Source organism: Nelumbo lutea, chromosome 1, assembly GCF_056320005.1.
Source record: "Nelumbo lutea isolate HS-2025 chromosome 1, American lotus-T2T, whole genome shotgun sequence".
Classification (NCBI taxonomy): domain Eukaryota; kingdom Viridiplantae; phylum Streptophyta; class Magnoliopsida; order Proteales; family Nelumbonaceae; genus Nelumbo; species Nelumbo lutea.
Genome location: NC_142684.1, coordinates 20,539,186 through 20,561,697, shown reverse-complemented (window position 1 = coordinate 20,561,697; position 22,512 = coordinate 20,539,186). Strand labels below are relative to the sequence as shown.

The window sequence follows — 22,512 nt, the reverse complement described above, 5'->3', positions numbered from 1 at the left end:
TATGTTTCTCCTGCAGCATTACATTTGTTTCTCCATTTGCATCGTTTCCAAACGCAGCCGCAAGGTTGAAAGGTATTGGTGCATGTTGACTAATAGGTATCGGTTTTTGGAGTCACCTGTACTGCAAGTATCCACTTTCATTGATACTTTCAATGATGGCTTTTTTTCTATTTTTAATTAACTCATGGTTTTAGGAAGTGATTTGTCACAGGTTGAAGGGGTTAGAAGAGCTTGGGTAGACAAAAAAGGACATGGATAGAAGTGGTAAATAAGGCATGGATGATGATGATGATGTCTTTCAATGATAAAACATCATAGGATGTGTCGTAATGTTTGAAAACGCCCTAGATCCTTGTAAATATCATTTCGGTAGATTCAAAATCGATATATATTGTACGATGTAATATTTTGAACCTTGGATACAGTATTGGTATCAAAAAATCCACAATGTAATGTAGGCTATGCCAAAAAATAGGAAAGCCCTTTTCTGGTGCAGAATAATGTATTAATATCACCTTAATTTTAATATTATCTTCAAGTATATACCGGAGCAAGAATACTTGAAAAAATCTGTGAAATTCTTTAGGCTCAGTTTGGAAGGAGTATAAATAAAAATATGTAGAGTGCAAAATAATGTATTTTGTATTATTTTTTATGTATTTGTACCCCTCCCAAACTGAACCTTAAGAACTTTTTTCAATTCTTGTTTTTATGTTATTTTCCTATTGCGTTCAACTATGACACCAGAAAAACTTGTGACCAATCAACCGGTGTTACAAAATGTAATAACCAACCAGATGGTATTTATCGAAATTCACAGGGATATTTGGTTGGTCAAAGCCCTTCAGGGAGCAATTCTTTCTGGCATTACAGATTTATTCTTTCTTTCAAACCAAACGCAGCAGATTGGGTTTTATAGTTGTGTGAGTGATAAATTTATGCAAATTATTTATGGGATTGGATTCTGTAGTTGTGAGACTGAGTGTGATGAATTTGGGCATTCTTAATGATTTTTTTTTATAACAATAAATTGTGACCAACCGGTATCATAAACATGTTAACCAATCAAGTGGAATTTATTGAAATTCATGGGTGGGTTTTGATTGGTCAAAACTCTTGGGGTATCATGTCTTTCCAGCATTATAGATTTTCCCTTTGATGAAAGATGAGATTCAGACGTATTGCCAAGCCTAGGAGATTTAAAAAGAAAAATGGTAAAACCGTAAAAGACTTAAACTTACCTTGACCTTTAGTTTTTAGAAATTGATTTAAATAGGGATGCAAACGGATCAAATCGGATTTAAATCAGGGTATATCCAAATCCTATGACATTGTTTATGTCAGATCTGATCTGATCCAAAGTTCTGATCCGATATGGTAGGCTTCAATTTGAATTCAAATCCTATTGGTAAGTTGGATATTCTCAGATCGGATAGGGGTGATCCAAATCTGATCTGATTTCTGATTGGATCCTATTATCCGATCTGATCCAAAGATCTAAACAGGGGTGATCCAAATTCAACCAAATAGGATTGGACCATGATCCGACTCATTTGCACCCCTAGATTTAAACATACTTTAAATTTTTAAATGGATTTAAACATACCCTGTGCTTCATTTTATTTCAAATTTTCAAAAAGAACAAAAAAAAAGACATTTAATGACTATTCAATATGTTAGTGGGTGGACCTAAAAAGATTTTTGGCCTTCTCCTAATGGGTTCTCCAAAGAAATGAATCTCAAAAGAAGGAATTGCCCTTAAAGGCTGGGATTAAGAAACATGGAGCACAATATTGAAAAACCCATTGGCTTTGCATTCAAATGGATCTGAAGGACAAAACAAATGGAGGAATCTGTTTTCATGGCAAATGGGTGGGGATTCAAGGAGAAGGCTTAGATTAGCAATTCAAAAGGAGCCAACAGATCCCAAAGCATGATCATAACACAATGGCGCTCAGTACGGTAGTTCAAAGTGATGATGCCAATACTCTTGCAATATTTAATAGTAGTGACACATTGCAAATGGCAGGCCTGAAAAAAAAGCATCATAAATGTTGGATGATCTTATATAGGAAGCTATAACCAATTTGAAGGAGCCCACTGATTCTAACAGGACTTCTATTGTTTTGTATATTGAAGACCATTGCTGGTGTTGGGCATCGCCAAATTTCAAGTGGTTGTTGTCAGAGGAGTTGAAGTTTTTGACAGCAAGTGGGAAAATTGATTAAGGTAAAGGGCAAGCGCATGATCGCACTAAGGTCATCATCTTTCTTAGAAAGAAGATGCTCGGAGTGCAAATACTAGAGAGTTGGGGTGAAAGTGAATCAATTTTTTCACAAGCTATTCAAGCTTAGCTCGTGAAAAACTCAATTTGGTTCTGTTTAAACCGAGTTTTGAGACAAGTTCGAGCCCAATGAAGGTCAGCTCGAGAGGCTTGCAAACATAATCGTGCCTAATACATACATACAATAATTTTTACTATAGTATAATAACATTCTTATTTTTTATATGTATCATGATAAATAGTTTTTTATAATTCTTAATTTTTTGCATGTAAAATAAAAAATAATTTTTATTTTTTATAGGAAGTGTGGCTCATAGTCAATCTCAATCCAAGTCGAGCTCGAATGTACAAGCTTTTGAGTCGAGTCGATTCGAGCTCAAGTTTCTAGCTCGAGTTTTGGCAAGTCGAGCTCAAATAGCCAAATGTTCGGCTAAGCTCGGCTCAAATCCACCCCTAGTGGAGAGAAGAGGATTATTCTAGAGAGAAAAAATTTCATCTATTAAAGGGATATAAGGGTAAAATAGGATTTTAAAAATTGTAAATGAATTCACATGTAACATTTTATTGATGGAGGGTATCTTTAAATCCAATGGGTTAGTGCACAAGGTATATTTAAGTCAATTTCTAAAAACTTAGGATATGTAAAAAAAAAGGGCCTTTTACAGTCCACTCCACCTCAAAATTCATAAATTAATTCCTCAAATGTATTTATCCTCCTCCCCCTGGTGAATTGGGAATCTTTTCCCCTAACACTGACCCAAACTATACAATCACATTATAAATTCTGAAGTGGACTAAGCTCAAATTACAAAAAAAAAAAAAAAAAAACTTTAATGCCTTTATGGGGGCAGGCTAGTAGTACTCTTCCCTCCTGGGCTAATTTCATAATCTCATATTCAACTCCACTCTCATATATGCAGCTTAAGCCAAACACATACTTAAGACTTCACTCACTGACTATTCTCATACAACAAATTTTGAACACCAAGAGAAAGTTTGGAGTAAAAGCTTAGATAAAGCTCTATTTTGTGTTGAATACAATGATATGACTAGAATACACATGATTACAGTAGAAGAACTCACAAAGAATCTCAAAGATGCATTAATAATGCTAAATTTAAAGTTCATATTACTATAGGTAAAGCATAGACACTTACATTTTTAATGTTTTCTTTGATTCTAATTTATTTAAAATTTTAAAAATTTAAACTCACACCCACAACCCATAATTAACTCTTCTTTTAAGATATATTAATTCTTGTTATTTAATTCCCCATCTATCTTCTTTTAATTCACTCCCCAAACCCGGCAATGACATGAGCTTCGTGCATTGGGCTCCCCTTTTTTATTCAATTCCTATCAATTATCCTTAAATGCGGGTTCATAGAACTATATTATACTAGCTTCCTGTCTACTCTCTCTTTTTTTATTCTCCTTGTAGGGGATAAGGGGTAAGAAATGGATAGCAATTCTTGCAGCAAGATCTTCAGGAGGGATGGGTTGGTTACAAGTTATTACAAAAGCTGAAATTTCTAAAAAGAAGTTAAAAGCTTGGGGAAAAGAAGAATTTAAAACCTCTAAAGATGAAAAAAGGAATATTCTTTTAGAGCTAAAAGATTTAGACATAAAGGAACAAAATGGATCTCTAAATGACTAAAGTAAAGTAAGAAGAGTTGATTTGAGGAAATTGTGGGAGAAGATAGTCAGAAGAGAAAAAAATTTATTGGAGGAAGAGATGGAGAGTGAGATGGCTAAAGGAATGAGATAATAGCTCTAGATTCTTTCATGCTTACACTTTAGGAAGGCGTAGTAAAAATTGCATTTCTAAATTGAAAGTGGATCAAAGGGAAGTGAAGAATGTTGAGGAGATTACATAAGCTTTTTTGTTTTTCTTGAGAAGCTTGTACTCTAAGAGCTTGCAACCACTTCTTGAGGAATTGAGAAGTCCTAACCTTGCCTTTAGAAAATAAGGCTTAGCTAAAAAGAAGTGTTGGGATATTGTTTAGCATGAATGGAAATAGGGCTCCTTGGCCAGATGGTTTACCCTTGTACTTCTTTCAGAAGTGTTGGGATATTGTTAAAGAAGATCTAATAGAGTTCTTTAGGGATTTCCATTCCTCTACCATTATAAACAAAGGATTAAATTCAATTTTTCTTTGTCTTATCCAAAAGAAATGAGGATTTTAGAGGTCAATGATTTTAGACCAATAAGCTTGGTAGGAAACATTTACAAAATCTTGGCCAAGGTGTTAGCAAGGAGGCTCAAGAAGTCTTAAGAGCTCATATCCCCAAACCAATTTGCTTTCGTCGAAGGAAGACAAATTGTGGACATCCTAATTGCAAAATGAGTGTGTAGAAGACAAAAATGCTTCTAGGAATCCCAAGCTTCTAGTTAAATTAGACATCAAAAAAGCTTATGATGAAGTAGATTAGGATTGCATCTTATACTGCTTAAAACTTAGAGGATTTGGTAGTAGATGGATCATGTGGAAGAAAGACTCCATTGGTTCTTCCTAGTTTCCAGTGATGGTTAATGGGGAACTAAAAGGTTACTTTAAGGTAAATAAAGGGTTCATACAAGACTACCCACTCTCTACTTTCCTCTTAACTCTGGTGATGGACATTTTCAATTACCTCTCTAAAAAATCCAACATTCTTAATCTGGTGAAAGGGTTTGAAATAGGGAGGAATTTGGTTCATATTTCTCATTTACAATTTGTTGGTGATATCATATTGTTTCCAGATGCCTTCATAGAAAACACCACCAGTGTGAAAAGGATAATTGAATGCTTTGAATTAATAATCACGTGTTTGAGGGTCAATTTTAGCAAAAGCAGCATTGTAGCAATAAATTTTGTAACAGATGATCTTCTAAAATAGTTCAAATCAGCGTTGGAATGCAAAGTGGAAAACCTCCATATTTCCTATTTAGGGATGCTTCTTGGAGGAAACCTAAGATCCTAAAACTTTTAGGGGCCAATGATGAAGAAGTGTGAGAAGAAGTTAGCATCCTAGAAGAGATGTTATCAACGATCTATCTAAAGGGGGAAGACTTACACTTCTAAAGGCCATCCTAGCAAACTTGTTGCCTATCTATTTCCTCTCAATGTTTCAAATTCTTATGAAAGTAACAAATCTAATTGAAAAAATTCAAAGAAACTTTCTGTGGGATGGAGGATGAGAAAAAAGAAATCATTTGTAAGGTAGGTTCAAGTTTGCAAGCCAAAGGAGGAAGGGGTCTAAAAGAAAAAAAAAACATTTCCCTCCTGGGTAAATGGTTGTGGAGGTTCCCCATCGAATCCAATGCTCTTTGGATAGTTGTCGTCACAAGCAAATATGGATTAAACAATGGATGGGATAGCAACCTCCTTTCAAACTGGGTAAACTCTTCAAACCCTTGGAAAGGTATAGTCTCTTCACACTCTGTCTTCTTTCCTTTTGTTAGAAATAGAGTGGGGAGTGGTTCTAAAATAAAATTCTAGAAATACCTTTGGTGGGGGAATTCTACCTTAGCAGACCTATTCCCAGACTTTTCAACATTTCCCTAGGCAAAGACTCAAGTGTTTCCTCTTGTATCCATGACCTTCCTACTATCAACAACCTGAATTTATAGCTAAAGAGACCCTTAAGGGACTAAGAATTTTTAGATCTTGTGGCCCTCATTAAAGTCATAAAGAGGTCTACATTTCCCCCCACTCCCCTGATACCTAAGTGTGGACCCTACACCCAAATGGTGATTTCTCTTCTAAGTCTATTTAAGGCTCTAACAATAGGGGAAGACAACTCATTGTTCCCTTCTAAGAAAATCTAGTGTAGAAACCTCCCTTCTAGAGTTCCCTTTTTTTTTTGTATGGAAAACTTGTCTACATGGTATAAACACATGTGATCTCCTTACAAAGAAAATCTTGGGAAGGCTTTACATTTCTCCTCATGCCCGTTGCTTGTGTATGCAAGATGGAAAAACAATTGATCACCTTCTTATTCATTGTAAGTTCAGTCAAAAGGTTTGGTTGCACTTCTTAAACCTAGCAGGTTATCATTGGGTTTTCCCAAAGCACATTCAAGACTTTATTCATTAGTGGCAAGGCTATGACCTAAGTAGAAGAGGCAAAGCCTATTAGCAAGTGGTGTTATATGCAGTAATTTGTGGAGTTTGGGAGGAAAGAAACAAGCGTTTATTTGAAAATAAACTCAGAACTCTCAATGAGTTAATTTCAGATATTTCCTATCTTTGTAATTTTCGGGTGGCTAATCCAGAGTTGTTCCAAGATCTCTCAACTGAATATCTTAACATAAATATACAAACTATTCTTTTATCTTCACACTCCACTCAAACTCCCTTAAGGTAACCAGTAATATTCAATGATAGTGTGATGATTTTATAGTTCGACAAGAGTGTTGTAGCTAATCCAAGTTTAGCTAGAATTGGGGGCACCTTAAGAGATGAAAGATGTAATATTTGCTAGGTTTTCAATGGCCCAATTGGATTTACTAATTCAACTAAGCCTAAAGTGTTGGTTGCTCTCACTGGAATCAGAATAGTAAAAAGCTTGGGTATTTAGAATCTCTCCATAGTAGGAGACTCAGCAAATACCATTAAATGGCTAAGGGATAAGGAAGGGGTCCTTAGAGGTTGAGCCATTATTTGGCAAAAGCAAGGGATTCCTTGAACTATCTAAATGCAAATTTGTTTTGGATCCCAAGGGAGCTAAATCCTATTGCAAATGACTTAGCTAAACTAGGTACATGCTTAGAAAAGTTGTATAATGACAAATTTCCTCCCTTGTGATCTCTTTGGGGTTCTCCCCCGTTTTGTACTTCCTCTCATCTTTTCTTTCCTACTTTAATGAAATTTGGTTAAACTTTTCTCAAAAAAAGGGCACTACATTATATTATAATAATATATTAAGGGTTTGTTCGTTTGCATTGAATTCTGAAGTCGGAATGCCTCTGAAACTGTAATAATTACTTTAAGATGTGTATTGGAGTTGGTGAACTTTTCTTAGTACTAAAGTCTGAATGTAGAGAATGGGGTTCTAAAATCTGAATGTTGAATTCTGAATAGGGGTGTAAATGGAGCGAATTGGAATCGAATCAAGCTTGATTTGAATTTGAAACCGATTAAAAATATAAACATTCGAATTCGACTTGATATTCGATGTTTTTTTAAAACACTAAGTCGAATTCGAATTCGTTTATATAATCGAATATTCGAATTCAAAAATTTTTTTAATGTCAATCTATCCCAACTTCACCAAATGAATAAGAAGAAACCCAGTTCAAATTTTTTTCTCATTCTCTATTCATCCAACCTCTAAGAAACAAAAAGAAAATACAAATAAAAAAAAAAGTTTTGAATAATAGCCATCGATTTGGTATTGTAATGTTGGTGTGTTCTGCAACAAGCATAGAGAGATCACTATTGGTGTATTCTACAATGGAGAGATTGTTGATCTCCATATTCAGCTCTACAAAATGCATAGAGAGAGAGAATAAGAGAGAATGCAATTCAAAAATAAAAAATCAAAAAGGTTTAAACTTGTAAAGCTATAACAAATCATAAAAGGCAAAGAAGAAATGCAGCCATGAACCGAAGAAGAATTGAGAAGAAACACAAGCTTGAATCGAAGAAGAAGAAGAAGAAGAAGAAGAAGAAGAAGAAGAAGAAGAAGAAAGTGAATAGTAAAGTTGAAATGATTCCAATGCAAATAGTGTGAGATAATAAATGGGACAAGCACCAATGTTAAAATAATGTTTAAAAGTGGGAGATAATTAATGTGGCATGCTTCTTATTTAAGAAATCATCATAACAAATGTTAAAATAATACTAACAGGTGGGAGATAATTAATGAGACATGCCTCTTATTCGAAAAATCATCATAGCCTCTTAAATAGTTTGTCTTTATTCAACTTTTGCTATTAAAATAATATAAAAAAAAAGCTTTTTAAAAGCCATCATTCAATGTACTTTAATAAAATAATATATTTATTTATTATAATTATAATTATAATAATCATTTATTATAAGTATAATTTATATAGTTATAATCTATATAATCGAATCAAATATTTATCGAATCGAATCAAGTGTTATTCGAATTCGGTTCAATAAATTAATCGGTACAGATGTCTTATTCGAATCCGACTGTTAATAACGTTCGAATCATCTGAACTCGATTCGATTATATCCAATCTCGAATACAAATTTGGATTTTCGAATATCATTTACTCCCCTAATTCTGAAAATTAACAAATAACCATTTAACCTTGGGTATGAAAAGTGTTGACTTGGTCATGGTTTTCAAACCGTTGTTGACACAAACAATCGTACTATTCGGCCGAAAAACCATCCAAGCAATCGGTTCCATTTCGCCCCAAACCCAATCTTATGGTCAAAATGTTGACTTGGTCAACGACTCATTAATTCAAACAGTCAACTCGTTTGACCCAATGAATGGTTTTTTATCGTTTTTCATTTTAATTATTTTTTATTTTTTAAATTGTGATGGGCCATCCATTCGAATCAGGTGGTAGAACTACTGACCCAAAAACTGATGGCCAAAGCGATTTCAATTTTGGGTTAGTTTTTAAAACATTGGGTTTTATTGTTTTATTATTTTTATTAGCATGTTAATATTTAATATTATTTTTATATTTTATTATTTTTGTTTAAAACATTATTATTGATAATATCATTGAAAGAAAGAAGAAAGAGATTATTGCTTCATGTCCACATGAGATCTCAAAGTAGAAAGTGTTTCGAGAGTATATTTGGAAAACAAAAACAACATTGTGTGAAAGGATTGGGGTGATCTGTAAATTAAGGCTGAAGATTTAAAGAGTGAACCGAACCCTCTTAAATGCACTTTTTGTACTCTTTAAGACTTCAGCGCTAAGCGCTATCTAACAGGCCCTAGGTGTAATTTAAACTTTAGACTTGGTACTAACGGTGTATTTGTGGGATTTTTGGGAGTTCCACCAATTTATTACACATCTTTTAAAATTGTCTTCGGGATTTTACTTTGAAACTTTCTTGGAATAATGTGACCAATGATGATAACGAAATCCAACTTCAATTTAGGTTATTGGCTCCATCCTAGAGAGCAGAAGCCAATGCCACACTCGAGTGCAAAGAAATTGGCATCCACTGATAACCAGCATCAAGAAGATTGCATGAATTTGCTTTTTTTTTTTTCTTTTGATGAATGATTGCACGAATTTGCATTGGCTCAGGCCATTCTAGCTCTCCTACAATAATAGAACAATGAAATCATGTCAAATACACCTTTCTTCAATCTTTTTTTTTATGCTCGACTTTTCTTTGCCCTATCAAATGATTAAGGTAATCAAATGAGAGTGAGAGAGAGAGAGAGAGAGAGAGAGAGAGAGAGAACTGTTTTAAAAGTAACATACTGGGTTCTATGACACCCAGATACCTGTACAAGGGTGTCGTATTGTGTTGGATATTTCAACTCTTAGTTTAAACAGACAATTGTCCAGTCATGTCCTTGCCTTGTATAGGCAACATAGATTGGGCTGACCATCTTCTTTTCTTCTGTCACAACAAGACATCTCACCCTCAATAACTTGCTCCACAACCCACAATGTTTGCTAGATTGGATGTATTCACCAAACACGATTCTGTGTGTGTTCTTACAAGGCCTTCATAAACACTGAATAATGTCCAAGTACCCGTATATTATCTCTCCCTTGTGAAAGTTCTGCCTCTGATGAGCCTTTGCCTTTCAGAACTCTGCATAAGAAAGAAAAATTTGGGTGCATCTGTAATGAATTTGGCATCCTTAATCATCTTTGCTCTGTCTTATCAATTTCTGAATTATCAAATAGATCTTCTGGTGGATCATAGACGATCATATCAGGAAATAGATCCAGGAAATCTTCCTTTACCCTCTCCCTCAATTCAGGATATGGTATGAGCCCTTTCAAGATAACACGGTAAGGCAAAGAGATTGGAGGATCAGGAGATTGCCTCATCTCTTCATACAACTCCATTGCTTCAGAAGGCAATCCACTGTCTAAGAAGGACCTGATAATGTCTCCATAAGTGTGCTGATCGAACAAGACTTCCTCCCTCCTCAAATCCACCCATACTCTCTTGGCCTCATCCACCTTTCTGTTCCTAGCAAGCATCATAAGCATATCCCTGTAAAAGAACATGTCTGGGCGGTACCATATTTCTTTTCTCACCACATCATATATCTGTAGGGGAAAAAAAGAAAGATTAAAGAAATAAACACTAAAAACAATACCACAAGATGAAACTGAAAATGCACTAAACTAGTTTTCAAGTAATGCTCGCAGCAAAAAAACAAAATAAAATAATGCTCATTTGTTATATTCTAGGATGAGTGAGACCAGAACAATGAGCCATTCTCTACATTTCATATCTATGAGAAAAAATAGAGTAATATCCTACAACTAAAGGGAAAGAAACATGATTCAACAAACAATTTATGCTGACCATAAAAGATATGCAGAAAACACCAACTAATGTGCCAAAGAAACACAAAAGAGTAATCTCTAGGGTATTACAAGAAAAAACATATTTCAGCTTTTTGCCGAGAAAAAGCTGACATAGGTAATTGAAACAGCTTAAAACCATGAGCCAAGAAGCACCAAATCATTTCCAAAGGAGAGGACAGATGAAACCACATTTGAACTCACTAGTAGGTTTCCAGCAGCTATTTTAGTCAATGGTTTTCCAACAGCTAATTTGCAAGTGGGCTTTAGTTAAGTAGCAAATTGTCAACAGCTGGTTTTGCTTTAAATGCTCCAACAGCTATATTTTTTTCCATACAAAATCCATGTAATTTCAAGTATGGGAGATGAGAGATGTAGATTTTGCCTTTTCTTTTATATATCCAAAATTTTTCTTTTAAAAGTTCAATAAGTTCCCTCTTGAGAGAGTGAATTCCATCTTCTTATAGAAGGGATGGAAGAAGGAAAAGAAGTTCCATCTTGTTGATTGGAGAAAGGTGTGTAAGCCAAAAAAGGCTAGAGATTTGGGGATAAGGAGATTGAAGGAAATCGATAAAGTACTTCTAAGCAAATAGTCCTGGAGGTTTGGTGAACAGGAGGGTGAATTATGGAAGAGGGCCATTCAGGCTAAGTATGCCGTAAAAAAAAAACATGAGCTGGGAACCTGGAAATGTCTTTCAAATTTATGGTTGCTCTGTTTGGAAGGGAATAGAACAGGTGTATAGTCTGTTCAACAAAGGATTGAGGTTTGAGATTGGAAATGGGCAGAAGGTCAAGTTCTGGAAGGATTGTTGGTGTGGTGCAAGTCCCTCGAAGGATGTTTTTTTCTGGATCTTTTTGAAATAGCAGTGGATAAAGATGCAAGAGTAGCAGACTGCATGCAAGTTCAGAATGGAAGCATTGTTTGCACACTTCAGTTCAAAAGAAATGTGAATGACTGGGAATTAGACCCCATGACAGAGCCAGGTGGACCTTAACAGAGAAGGCAAAAGGGTAAAAGACAGGTACTTACCAGAGAAAACTTAATGAAGAAAGGAGTAAGGAAGCTGTGTTAAGGGTGGCACATTGGGTGAAAACTTTAAAGCTTTTAGCTCATGGGGATCAATAGCTCACTCATCCTCTAGAAGACAAAAAATAATTGAGGTCTGAGTCACCTTGTTGAGGGCCCGGGAATAGGATCTCGTCACGGGTCGGCCCACGGGGAAAACCTCCTGTTTTCCCTTGTTCCTTCCTGCTCGTGATGAACCTATCTTGGCACCTTCGGTGATTTGTCCAAGAGATCACCAACTCTCCTAACTCACTCTTGACTGAATAATTTGATATCTCATTCAATAATGGGGTCTCCTTAAATAGGAGATTACAAGAGTCCTAATCAAAGGGAGTCTCCTTGCTGAATAGGGAGACTTCCAGTTTTATCTTGCTAAGGATAAGATAATCTAATCCTAATCTGATAAGCTACTAACAAGATAAGATAAGCTAAGCTAATCCTAATCTGATAAGCTATTAACAGGATAAGATAAGAGATAAGAACAATAAGATAAGAACAAGCAAAATGAGCTAATTTAATCTAGATAAGGCTGTTGTTGCCGAACTGGGTAGGATGAGCATCACTGAATCCTTGCTGCTGCTGGCGGTGGGCCCGGGGCCTGTTTCTGCCGGCAGCGATAGTACGTCTTCCCGAGGAAGGCGTCCATAACATTACTCCCCTCCTGGACTATGAGCTTGTCCTCAAGCTAGAAAGCTGGATATGTGGCTTGGAACTCTGCCAATGGGATCCATGTGGCTTCTGTTGGTGGTAGATCACACCATTCCACCAAGACTTCAAGGATTCCACGATTAAAACGAGAGTGGGTGACAGTTTTAGGCTGGGGGACCAGTTTGCCATCTTTCAAGGGTGGCAGGGAGGGAACTTGGTTCGGGGGAACACCCGTAAATGGTTTCAGCAAGGAGATGTGGAAGACATCATGAATTCGGCTAGTCTCTGGCAATTCCAGCTGGTAGGCCACACTGCCAATCCGTCGCAGAACCTTGTAGGGCCCATAGTACTTAGGAGCCAGCTTCGGGGCAGCCTTGTGGCGCAAGGAGCGCTGCCGGTAGGGCTGGAGCTTCAACCAAACAAATTGTCCTGGATCGAACGACAGTTCCCGGTGGTGCTTATCATAGTGGAGCTTCATGCGGAGCTGGGCCTGCTGTAAGCGAATGTGGACGTCGGCGAGGAGGGCGTCGCGGTCCTGTAAGGAGTGATCGATTGCGTCCAAGCGAGTAGATCCAGGCTCGTAGGACAGCAAAAGGGGAGGATCCCTACCATAAACGACGCGAAAGGGAGTCATGCCGAGGGAGGAATGGTAGGTTGTGTTGTAGCAGTACTTGGCCTAAGGAAGCCATTCCAACCACCGTCGAGGTTGATCGCCTACGAAACAGCGGAGATATATCTCGATAGTGCGGTTAACCACTTCTGTCTGACCGTCGGTTTGTGGCCGGTAAGCTGATGAGTAGGCCAGGGTGGTGCCGTGTAGTCGAAATAACTCTTTCCAGAAGGCACTAGTGAAGTCTTCATACCTCGCCAATGGAAATCAGTCCGGACGCGGTATAGTGTTTTTTGAATGCCCTCGTGGGTGGAGTTATGGATGCTGGTGATGATGGTGGGAATCAACGGGCAGTCTGCTGGAAGATGGACTCGTCCCTTATACAGTACCAACTCGTCGTGAAGTGACCAATCGGGGTCGGCCGTGCCGGTCTGGATCTTCTGCAGTAAGAGCGACCATTCTGGGGACTGTGGTGTTGCCTTCTTAATGTCATCAAACAGAGAGATCCGAGGTTGGGAAATGCTACATAGAACCATCACGTCTTCTTCTCGCCTAGACAAGGCATCAGCTGCGCGATTAGAGGATCCCGCTTTATATTCCACCCGGAAGTCAAACCCGAGCAGTTTGCTAACCCAATGCTGCTGAGGGGAAGTGGTGAGACGCTGCTCTAACAGGTATTTGAGGCTGTAATGATCAGTTTTGACGATGAACGACCGCCCCCACAAATACGGCCTCCAGTGCTGGATGGCTCGGGCAAGGCCAATTAGTTCGCGCTCATAGGCTGGAAGCTTCAGATGCCAGTCAGCCAATCTGCGGCTGAAGAAGGCGATCGAGTGCCCTTGCTGCTGTAGTACGGCCCCGATACCCACTCCGGAAGCATCGCACTCGACTGTAAATTCGAGGGCGAAATTAGGTAATTGCAGGACAGGGGTTGAAGACAGTGCATTTCGCAGTGACAGAAAAGCTTCATCAGCTGCGTCGTCCCACCGGAAGGAGTTTCTCTTCAACAGGTTGGTTAACGGGGATGCCAACACTCCATAGTTCTGTACAAATTTGCGGTAGTAACCCGTTAAACCGAGGAACCCGCATAAGGCCTTGGCGGATTGAGGTTTGGGCCATTCTGTTATAGCCTGAATCTTGGAACTATCAACTGTTACACCCTGCCCATGGATGATGTGGCCGAGGTAAAGAACCTGTCGCTCCCCGAAGGAGCACTTGGACCGTTTCAGGAATAAGCTGTGTTGGCGTAGGAGTACGAAAACGGTCCTCAGATGGTGGACATGCTCTACCCATGATTTGCTGTAAATGAGGATATCATCAAAGAAAACTAAAACAAATTTGCGCAGATGGGGCTGGAATACCTCGTTCATTAGTGACTGAAATGTAGATGGTGCATTGGAGAGTCCGAATGGCATGACTAAAAATTCAAAGTGGCCATGGTGGGTGCAAAAAGCAGTCTTCTTCACGTCACCGGGAGCCATGCGAACTTGGAAATATCTGGACCTGAGGTCCAACTTAGAGAAATACTGGGCACCATGCGACTCGTCCAGCAGTTCGTCAACAACGGGAATAGGGAACTTATCTTTGATCGTCCGGTCATTGAGTTCTCTATAGTCAACACAGAACCTCCACGTTCCATCCTGCTTCGCCACCAACAGAACCGGCGAAGAGAAGGGAGAGTGACTTTTGCGTATGATCCCTTGGTTCAACATCGCTGTACATTGTTTTTCTATCTCATCCTTCTGTAAGTGAGGGTAGCAATAAGGCCTGACAACGATTGGTGCTGAACCCGCCACCAGAGGAATACAATGGTCGCAAGCTCGGGAAGGGGGAAGGCCCTTCGGTTCCTGGAACAGATCTGAAAACTCGGCGAGAAGTTTTTCCATGGCTGCTGGTTCTGTCTGGAGTGCATGAACCTGCGGTATCTTTTCTTTAACCCTGCAACCGTGCCATGAAACTTGCTTGCCATTCAGATGGAAGGTCATGGTGAGTGCGCTGAAGTCCCACAAAATCGGGCCTAGGGTAATTAACCATTTGACCCCAAGAACAATATCGAACCCATCCAATGAGAGTACAAATAAATCAACAAGAATTAGTTCAGAATTGACTTGTACTGGGACGTCCTTACAAATCCCTAGACTGTGAACTTTTTCACCATTTGCGACGACTACCTGTAGTCGCAGCCGGAGTTCCATTGGTAGTTTTAACTGCAGGGCTGCATGTTCACTTATGAAGCTGTGTGTGCTCCCTGAATCGACAAGAATGCGCACCGGCTGACCTGCGATCTGTGCATGTAACTGCATGGTCTGAGAGGTTTTAATACCGGTGATCGCATGGAGAGAGATCTCTGGTTCGAATGTGACGGGTTCCCCTTCCTCCTCCTCTTGCTCATCTATGAGAAGGCAAAAAAGCCTCTTGCATCTATGTCCTGCCGAGTTGAGGTCATCACAGTTGAAACATTGACCTCTCGCTCGGCGCTCTGCCATTTCTGCCCTGGTCAAGCGCTTGATGGGTGGAGTGACCATGTTACTGCCTGTACTTGTCACTGCTCTAGAGGTGGTGGTCGTGGGAGGCTTCATTTCCCGGCTGGTAGCAGAAGAGGGGGTCGTTGCTACTGGTCTTGGGGGTACCCACGAGTTCGGTGGACGACCCACATTAAAGATTCCGCGGCTGAGTTGCAGCTTGCGCTCAAATGCGCGGGCTAAGTTCATGGTTGTGACCAAATTTGGGGGATTCTGCATCTCGACATCCACTCGCAGGGGTTCTGCTAACCCTGCTGTGAACATATCGACTTGCTGGTCTGGTTGCACGGAGGATGCCCTCGCGAGGAGGGTTTGGAACTGTCGCTGGTATTCAGCAACTGTTCCGGTCTATTTAAGGTTAATTAGCTCGCCCAGTGGGTTGCTGGTCAATGGGGGTCCGAACCGAAGAAGGCAATAGGATTTAAACTGGGGCCAACTGAGCCCGGGTTCTTCTTGCTCTAACCGATAAAACCAAAGTTGTGCTTCTTCTGTTAAATGAAAGGCGACTAGGCTTACCTTGTCCTGGTCATTTGTCCGTTGATTCCGGAAGAACTGCTCGCAGTGATACAGCCAGCCTAGGGGGTCTCCGTTGCCGTTGTACGATGGGAACTCCAGCCTGCTGTACTTGGGGATGATGGTTGCTCCAAGGCCGACGGACTGCTGTTCGCCGGAAGACTCTGGCAGATCTGGCTGGCAGTCGTTAGCTGTTGTATTTCCGTCAGAGTTCCTTTCCCTGCTGGAAAGAAACATCTCCATTAGTCGTCACAGTTCTCGCACTTCACCTTTGATCTCACGAACTTCGGAGCTGGTCTCCACGAGTTGGTGCTCGAGGTCGTGGACCTTGGAAGGTAGCTGTTCCAGATCTCCCATGACGCCTTGCTTTGATACCAAGTTGTTGAGGGCCCGGGAATAGGATCTCGTCACGGGTCGGCCCACGGGGAAAACCTCTTGTTTTCCCTTGTTCCTTCCTGCTCGTGATGAACCTATCTTGGCACCTTCGGTGATTTGTCCAAGAGATCACCAACTCTCCTAACTCACTCTTGACTGAATATTTTGATATCTCATTCAATAATGGGGTCTCCTTAAATAGGAGATTACAAGAGTCCTAATCAAAGGGAGTCTCCTTGCTGAATAGGGAGACTTCCAGTTTTATCTTGCTAAGGATAAGATAATCTAATCCTAATCTGATAAGCTACTAACAAGATAAGATAAGCTAAGCTAATCCTAATCTGATAAGCTATTAACAAGATAAGATAAGAGATAAGAACAATAAGATAAGAACAAGCAAAATGAGCTAATCTAATCTAGATAAGGCTGTTGTTGCTGAACTGGGTAGGATGAGCATCACTGAATCCTTGCTGCTGCTGGCGGTGGGCCCGGGGCCTGTTGCTGCCAGCAGCGATGGTACGTCTTCCCGAGGAAGGCGTCCATAACACACCTCCATGGGCTGGATGGAAGAAATTAAATTTTGATGGCAGCTGCATGGGCAATCCTGGACCTTCGGGTATTGGTGGGGTAATCAGGGAGGAAAATGGAAATATTCTAGCCATGTTTTCAGGCCCTATTCAACAAGGAGATGCGGTGAGATCAGAACTGTTGGCAGCTGTGTACGGGGTGGAGAAAGCCAAAGAATTGGGGATTGACAGATTGATTATTGAAGGTGATTCCAGAATTGTTGACTGGCTGAAAAAGTGGGAAGGAGTACTTTGGCAGTTAAAGAATGAATTCAGGTGATTCAAGCAGGTTTCTAAAGATATGACAACCCAAATAAAGTGGATTAAGAGGTCTGCAAACAGCATGGCAGATGGGTTAGCTAAACAAGGCATTCAGAGATATTCCATGTTTATGGGCTGTTTTGTAAATATTGAAAGTGGTTTCGGGCTTTCTCTTTGCCCACAATTCCTTATTGTACTCCTTTTTATAATTAATAAATCTTCTTTGTGTTGCTGATCCAAAAAAAAAAAAAAAACTTAATGAAAAAAGGAATGAATCTGAACAGAACAAATTGTGTGTCTTGTAAGGGTTAATTGGAAACTGTTGATTACCTTCTCATCCACTGTGATTTTGCTTATTATGTTTGTACTTTGGAGAATGGAGAAGGGTACATGCTGGCCAACATCAGTTGCAGAATTTTGAAGAGGTGGTGGTTGCAAGATTTAAGCATGAAGGGTAAGGCTGCATGGAACATACTACCTGCAGCGGTTTTTTGGGTTATGGCAGGAAAGGAATGCCTTAAAAACAAGAGGTTCTTATATAAGTAGGACTAAAACAGAGTATACGGCATATAAATTTAGTAATAATAGGAGTATATATAAGGATACACTTAGGATTGGAGACCAAGAGATAACTCAATGTGAACATTTCAAGGTAAGGCTGCATGGAGCATACTACCTACATCGGTTTTTTGGGATATATGGCAGGAAAGGAATGCCTTAAAAAACAAGAGGTTTTTAAATAAGTAGGACTAAAACAGATTATATGACATGTAAATTTAGTAATAATAAGAGTGTAAATGAGGATACACTTAGGATTGGAGACTAACAGATAACTCAATGTAACTTCTGGTCATTCTCCTTTGTACTTTCTTTCTTTTTCAAAAAAACAATTATTTTATTACCACAAAAAAGAGATAACTCAATGTGAACATTTCCGGTACCTTGGTTCAATAATTCATAACAAGGTAGAAATTGAAGAGGTTGTCACCAAAAGAATTAGAGCAGGATGAGAAAAATGGAGGGGGTAGGACTTTTATATGATAGGTGAATAACACTTAGATTAAAAAGAAAATTTTATAAAACTGTTGTAAGGCCGGCTATGTTGTATGGGGCAAAGTATTAGGCGATCAAGAAATAAAACCTCTAGAATATGAGTGTGGTAGAAATGTGAATGCTTATATGGATGAGTGGAAAACCTAGAAAGGATAGGATTAGGAATGAAGTTATCCATAGGAACCTAAGAGTAGCTCCAATAGGTGGTAAAATTAGAGAGAGAGTACACTAAGATGGTTTGGGCACGTGCATAGAAGAGTAGAAGATCACCAACTACGCCAATTAGAAGAAGTGATTTATTACACATTGTAGGGGATAGAAGAGCTTGGGGTAGACCAAAAAGGACATTGGTAGAAGTAGTAAGAAATGATTTCAGCACTATTAATTTAACAATGGATATGGCTTTAAATAGAACAGATTGGCAAAACAGGATTCATGTAGCCAACCCCATATAGTTGGGATAAGGCTTGTAAAGGAATGAAAGAATTTTCCAAAACAAGGAAATTATTATAGCAACTCATAAGTTCTTTAAAGGAAATTATTATAGCTCATTTTTTGTACATGATACTACTCTTTTTGTAAACAGCCATGGGTCAATATGTCTAAACAAAATAGGAGGGATGTTTCTTGCATTCCCATTACCCAGCTCTAGTTGTGCAGGGTTTCTTTTTGATAATGAAATCCTATACTTTGCCTTTTCTCGAAAAAAAAAAAAAATCCATCCACTTTCTTCTCTTTTATTTCTTTTTGAGTTATATCTTCCATATTATTTCTTGTAACTTGAGCTACATCAATAGCATGGATTAGGGTGCAACTTAGGCTTTAAATCCTTAGTTTAGGCCAAAGAATAACAATTTTAATGCAAGAGTTCTGATTGCAAAGATCTTTAACCAATCAGTTTTCAACTTTGTAAAACTGAGATGCACCAGAGTCCATGTCATGAGAACTTGAGAAGTCAAGAGCTAAAGCATTAAAAATGTTATTTATGAATTATGATTTTCTGAGTTTCTCAAATAAGAGGAAATACATAGAAAGGGCTGATTGCCCAAAATTATAAATCTGCCTTGAGTAACACAAAAGAAATCCACAATAAATTAATTAATTAGATAACTTAAATTGATTTAATATATTTAAGCATACGAGCAATCTCCAGTCATAGAAATCCACATAAAGGATATTAGCTAACTTTAATCCTCATAAATCAAAATTAAGAGGATGAATAACCAGTCAAATAACAAGAAACTCATTCATGGGAAATGAGCTTTCATTGTTTCATTAATGAATAGTGTTATTCATCCAAAAAACAAAAATATGTGATGTGATCTATACTATACTCAAATAGAAACGCAAAGAGACATCTAAGGTTAAGCACATGAATAAGGCTGAGTATGGATTAGAAATATCTCAAGTGCTAGAAAAAATACAATTAAGAACAAAATGTTTGAAATTCATTACAAATTACAGTTGCAGTTTAAATGTTGAAAATAAAGTGAAAGAAAGGGATTGGAATATGGCATAACAGAACAGCTTGGAAGAACTGAGAACTTGAAAATATTTAGGACTCATTCTAGAATAAGCAATGGAACCAATGTGAAAATTCAGAGAACTCTGTAGCTGCTGCTTGGCATGGTTTGTACTTTGTACATGGTGATTTGATGACTTGCTGACTAACAAATAGGAAACTATAATTCAACAGTTCCTATCTATTTGTTGGTATTTGGAATGGTTCACCCCTGGTTGAAACATTCAAAAGGTGGATCCAACATCCTCCAAGTGTAATAAAATTTTCTTTGGACTGTTGATATTACTATTATATGTCTCCTGCGGGGGTCTCATTTTTATTCTCCTTAGTCCTTACATACAGAATATTATTGGGGAACTCCTTAGTCCTTACAAAATACGGTATCAAGCATTTATCTGAATGCCACAAAAATACAGGAGAAAAAGGAGGAAAAAGGTCATAAGCCATTATACTGGATTATGTTCAGGATTCATTTAACATCAAGTCTTTCCATTTCTCTTCCTTTGTCTTGTAAAAGCAGTACGGAGCCTCTAAGGCCTTATCATCATAATGCCTAAAATAATTTCCTTATTTTCTAAGAAAACATTGAACGAAGGCTCTAAAAGGAAAAGAAAGATGCAAAAGAATGCCAGTTGAAATAGAAACAAAGAACTTAGGGCCAAGGTTCAAAGTATCAATACACCCGATATGCATGAAGCTGTGTATGAGGTGTTTGACAGCCTATAACTTTTTTTAGTATTTTTTTTCCAAAATTGGTGGGGTATCAGCATTTGGCCTGCCAACCCCCTGAAAAGACTCAAAACCCCTATACGTCTCGTATTGGAGGCTTGCTAAGGACCTTGAGGACTTGATACTTTGAAAAATGAAATGTAGACTGGTGGGAGAGGATGTGTCTAGTCAAGCCAAATTGATTAGAATAAGGCATAGCTGAGTTAAGTTCTCAAGAAAGGTTAACTACTTCATTTTGTGTGCAGGGGATCAAAAACATTTGCATAAATCATAACCTTATTGTTATTTAACAATTTGAGTCCATTGTTAGTGTTTTATCATATAGGAGAGTACAAGCTAGGATACGTAGAGGGTTCCAAATTTCCAGTATCACAGTCACAGTCAAGAGATCTCAAGAAAAGTGTTAAAAGGGAAAATCTGAATTGCAACGCCTCAACCATATCCCAGATGCCAAAAGCATAGGAACTAATTCACGTAGGAAGACGAGGAACAAGGAAAAAGCTTAATAGTCACAACACCATCTTGGTGACCAGTGAATGATTCACTCGATTCTTTTGCCATGTTATAAAAGAACTCGAAAAACTTTAGTTACCAAAAGGAAAACAAATGAAATTAAAAAAAAAAAAAAACAGCAAAAAAGAATTCAACAACTAAGAAAACAATCCATACCATACTCCACATTGTTTTTTCCAAAAAGGACAAACTAGAAATGATCAAATTCACTAAAACCCATACCTTCATAGAGAGAAAAACTTGATCTTGGCGTTGGAGCTCAGCCAGAACCGCAAAAAGATCAGACTTAAGGAGGCGAGAGACATGTGACTGCATAAATCGGTCGAGCTTAATTGCATTAGACATTAACCTCTTAAGTTCTTTAACAATGATAAGACCTTCCTTTCCCATCTCTTTTTTCCGCCTCCATATTGACAAGCTAGGGCTTGAAGCCGACCCAGAGAAATGACAGACAAAGCCTTCTTCCTGTTTTCTGTTTCCATTTTTTGATCCTTCATCCCTTTGAAGAAAACCAATGGCTAGGGATTTCAAGGCAGAACTTCTATGTCTTGCAAGCCCACTTGTTGTTCTCTCAAGTAAACTTCGGGCTAAACGCAGCATGGCATTCAGTATATCAGATGTTGGAAAAGAGGAAGAAGATACACATACAATGATACAGAAGTGGAAAAAGTATCGTCCCATTTATTAGTCCTGACCGAGGTTCAGGAGCCGACCCGGAAACTGAACCGTCTTGGGGCTGTACACGGATCGAGTCGGTTCGGTTTACCTATTTGTGCCAACCAAACCGACACTGTCGGGTTCATTATTAGGCCAACCGAAACCGATCAATAATTGCAAAAAACCGAGTTTGAACTTTTTTATATTTCTGTCAAAAAAAAAATAGTAAGAGATGATAAAATTTTGATTTTTGAATCTCATATCAACATATTTTAATGGAAATATAGGTTATTACTTCGGTTCAGTTTCAATTTGGTTTACTGTAATATAACCCGCAACCAAATTGATTCATTTTAAAGCTGACCCACCTCTGGTTTAGCTGGTTTGGTCAGCTTATTTTATTTTATGAACAGCCCTACGGATGTATTGGGATAAGTTTAGAAAATCAAAGGGTAAATTATGGATAGGTACCTTATACTTTAAAGGCAGTGAGATATGGGTACCTTTAACTTTTAATTACAATACTTGAATACCCTAAACTCTCAAAAATAGACATTTGAGTCCATTCTGTTAGTCAATTAAATATTACATAATGCCAAAACTAGCCACTTCTCCCATGATGACTAATACCATATATGGTATTAATGAGACTATATAAGTTTAATTGATAGAAGGGTGGTTTTGGCATTATATAATGTTTAACTAGTAAAAT

The 22,512-nt window shown here is 38.4% G+C and overlaps 1 protein-coding gene and 1 pseudogene across 1 annotated transcript; one reads left to right on the top strand and one right to left on the bottom strand.

The window, feature by feature from the left end:
- The first annotated feature begins 1 nt into the window (after position 1).
- On the top strand, positions 2 to 2,304 carry LOC148873865 (telomere repeat-binding factor 1-like; annotated as a pseudogene).
- Positions 2,305 to 9,557: 7,253 nt separating this feature from the next.
- LOC148873864 (pentatricopeptide repeat-containing protein At1g62350-like) lies at positions 9,558 to 21,795 on the bottom strand. The gene is made up of 2 exons (XM_088941334.1): positions 21,366 to 21,795; positions 9,558 to 10,504 (listed from the first exon to the last, which is right to left on the bottom strand). The coding sequence occupies exons 1-2, from the start codon at positions 21,741 to 21,743 to the stop codon at positions 10,091 to 10,093; spliced, it is 792 nt and encodes a 263-aa protein (XP_088797460.1). The 5' UTR covers positions 21,744 to 21,795; the 3' UTR covers positions 9,558 to 10,090.
- Positions 21,796 to 22,512: the final 717 nt, after the last annotated feature.

What these genes read in the sequence shown, in the direction of transcription:
- LOC148873864 (XM_088941334.1), bottom strand. Translation starts at nt 21,743, where the DNA reads ATGCTGCGTTTAGCCCGAAGTTTACTTGAGAGAACAACAAGTGGGCTT. An exon ending in AAGTTTTTCTCTCTATGAAG is followed by an intron (nt 10,505 to 21,365) that starts GTATGGGTTTTA and finishes TTTCCCCTACAG; the next exon opens with ATATATGATGTGGTGAGAAA.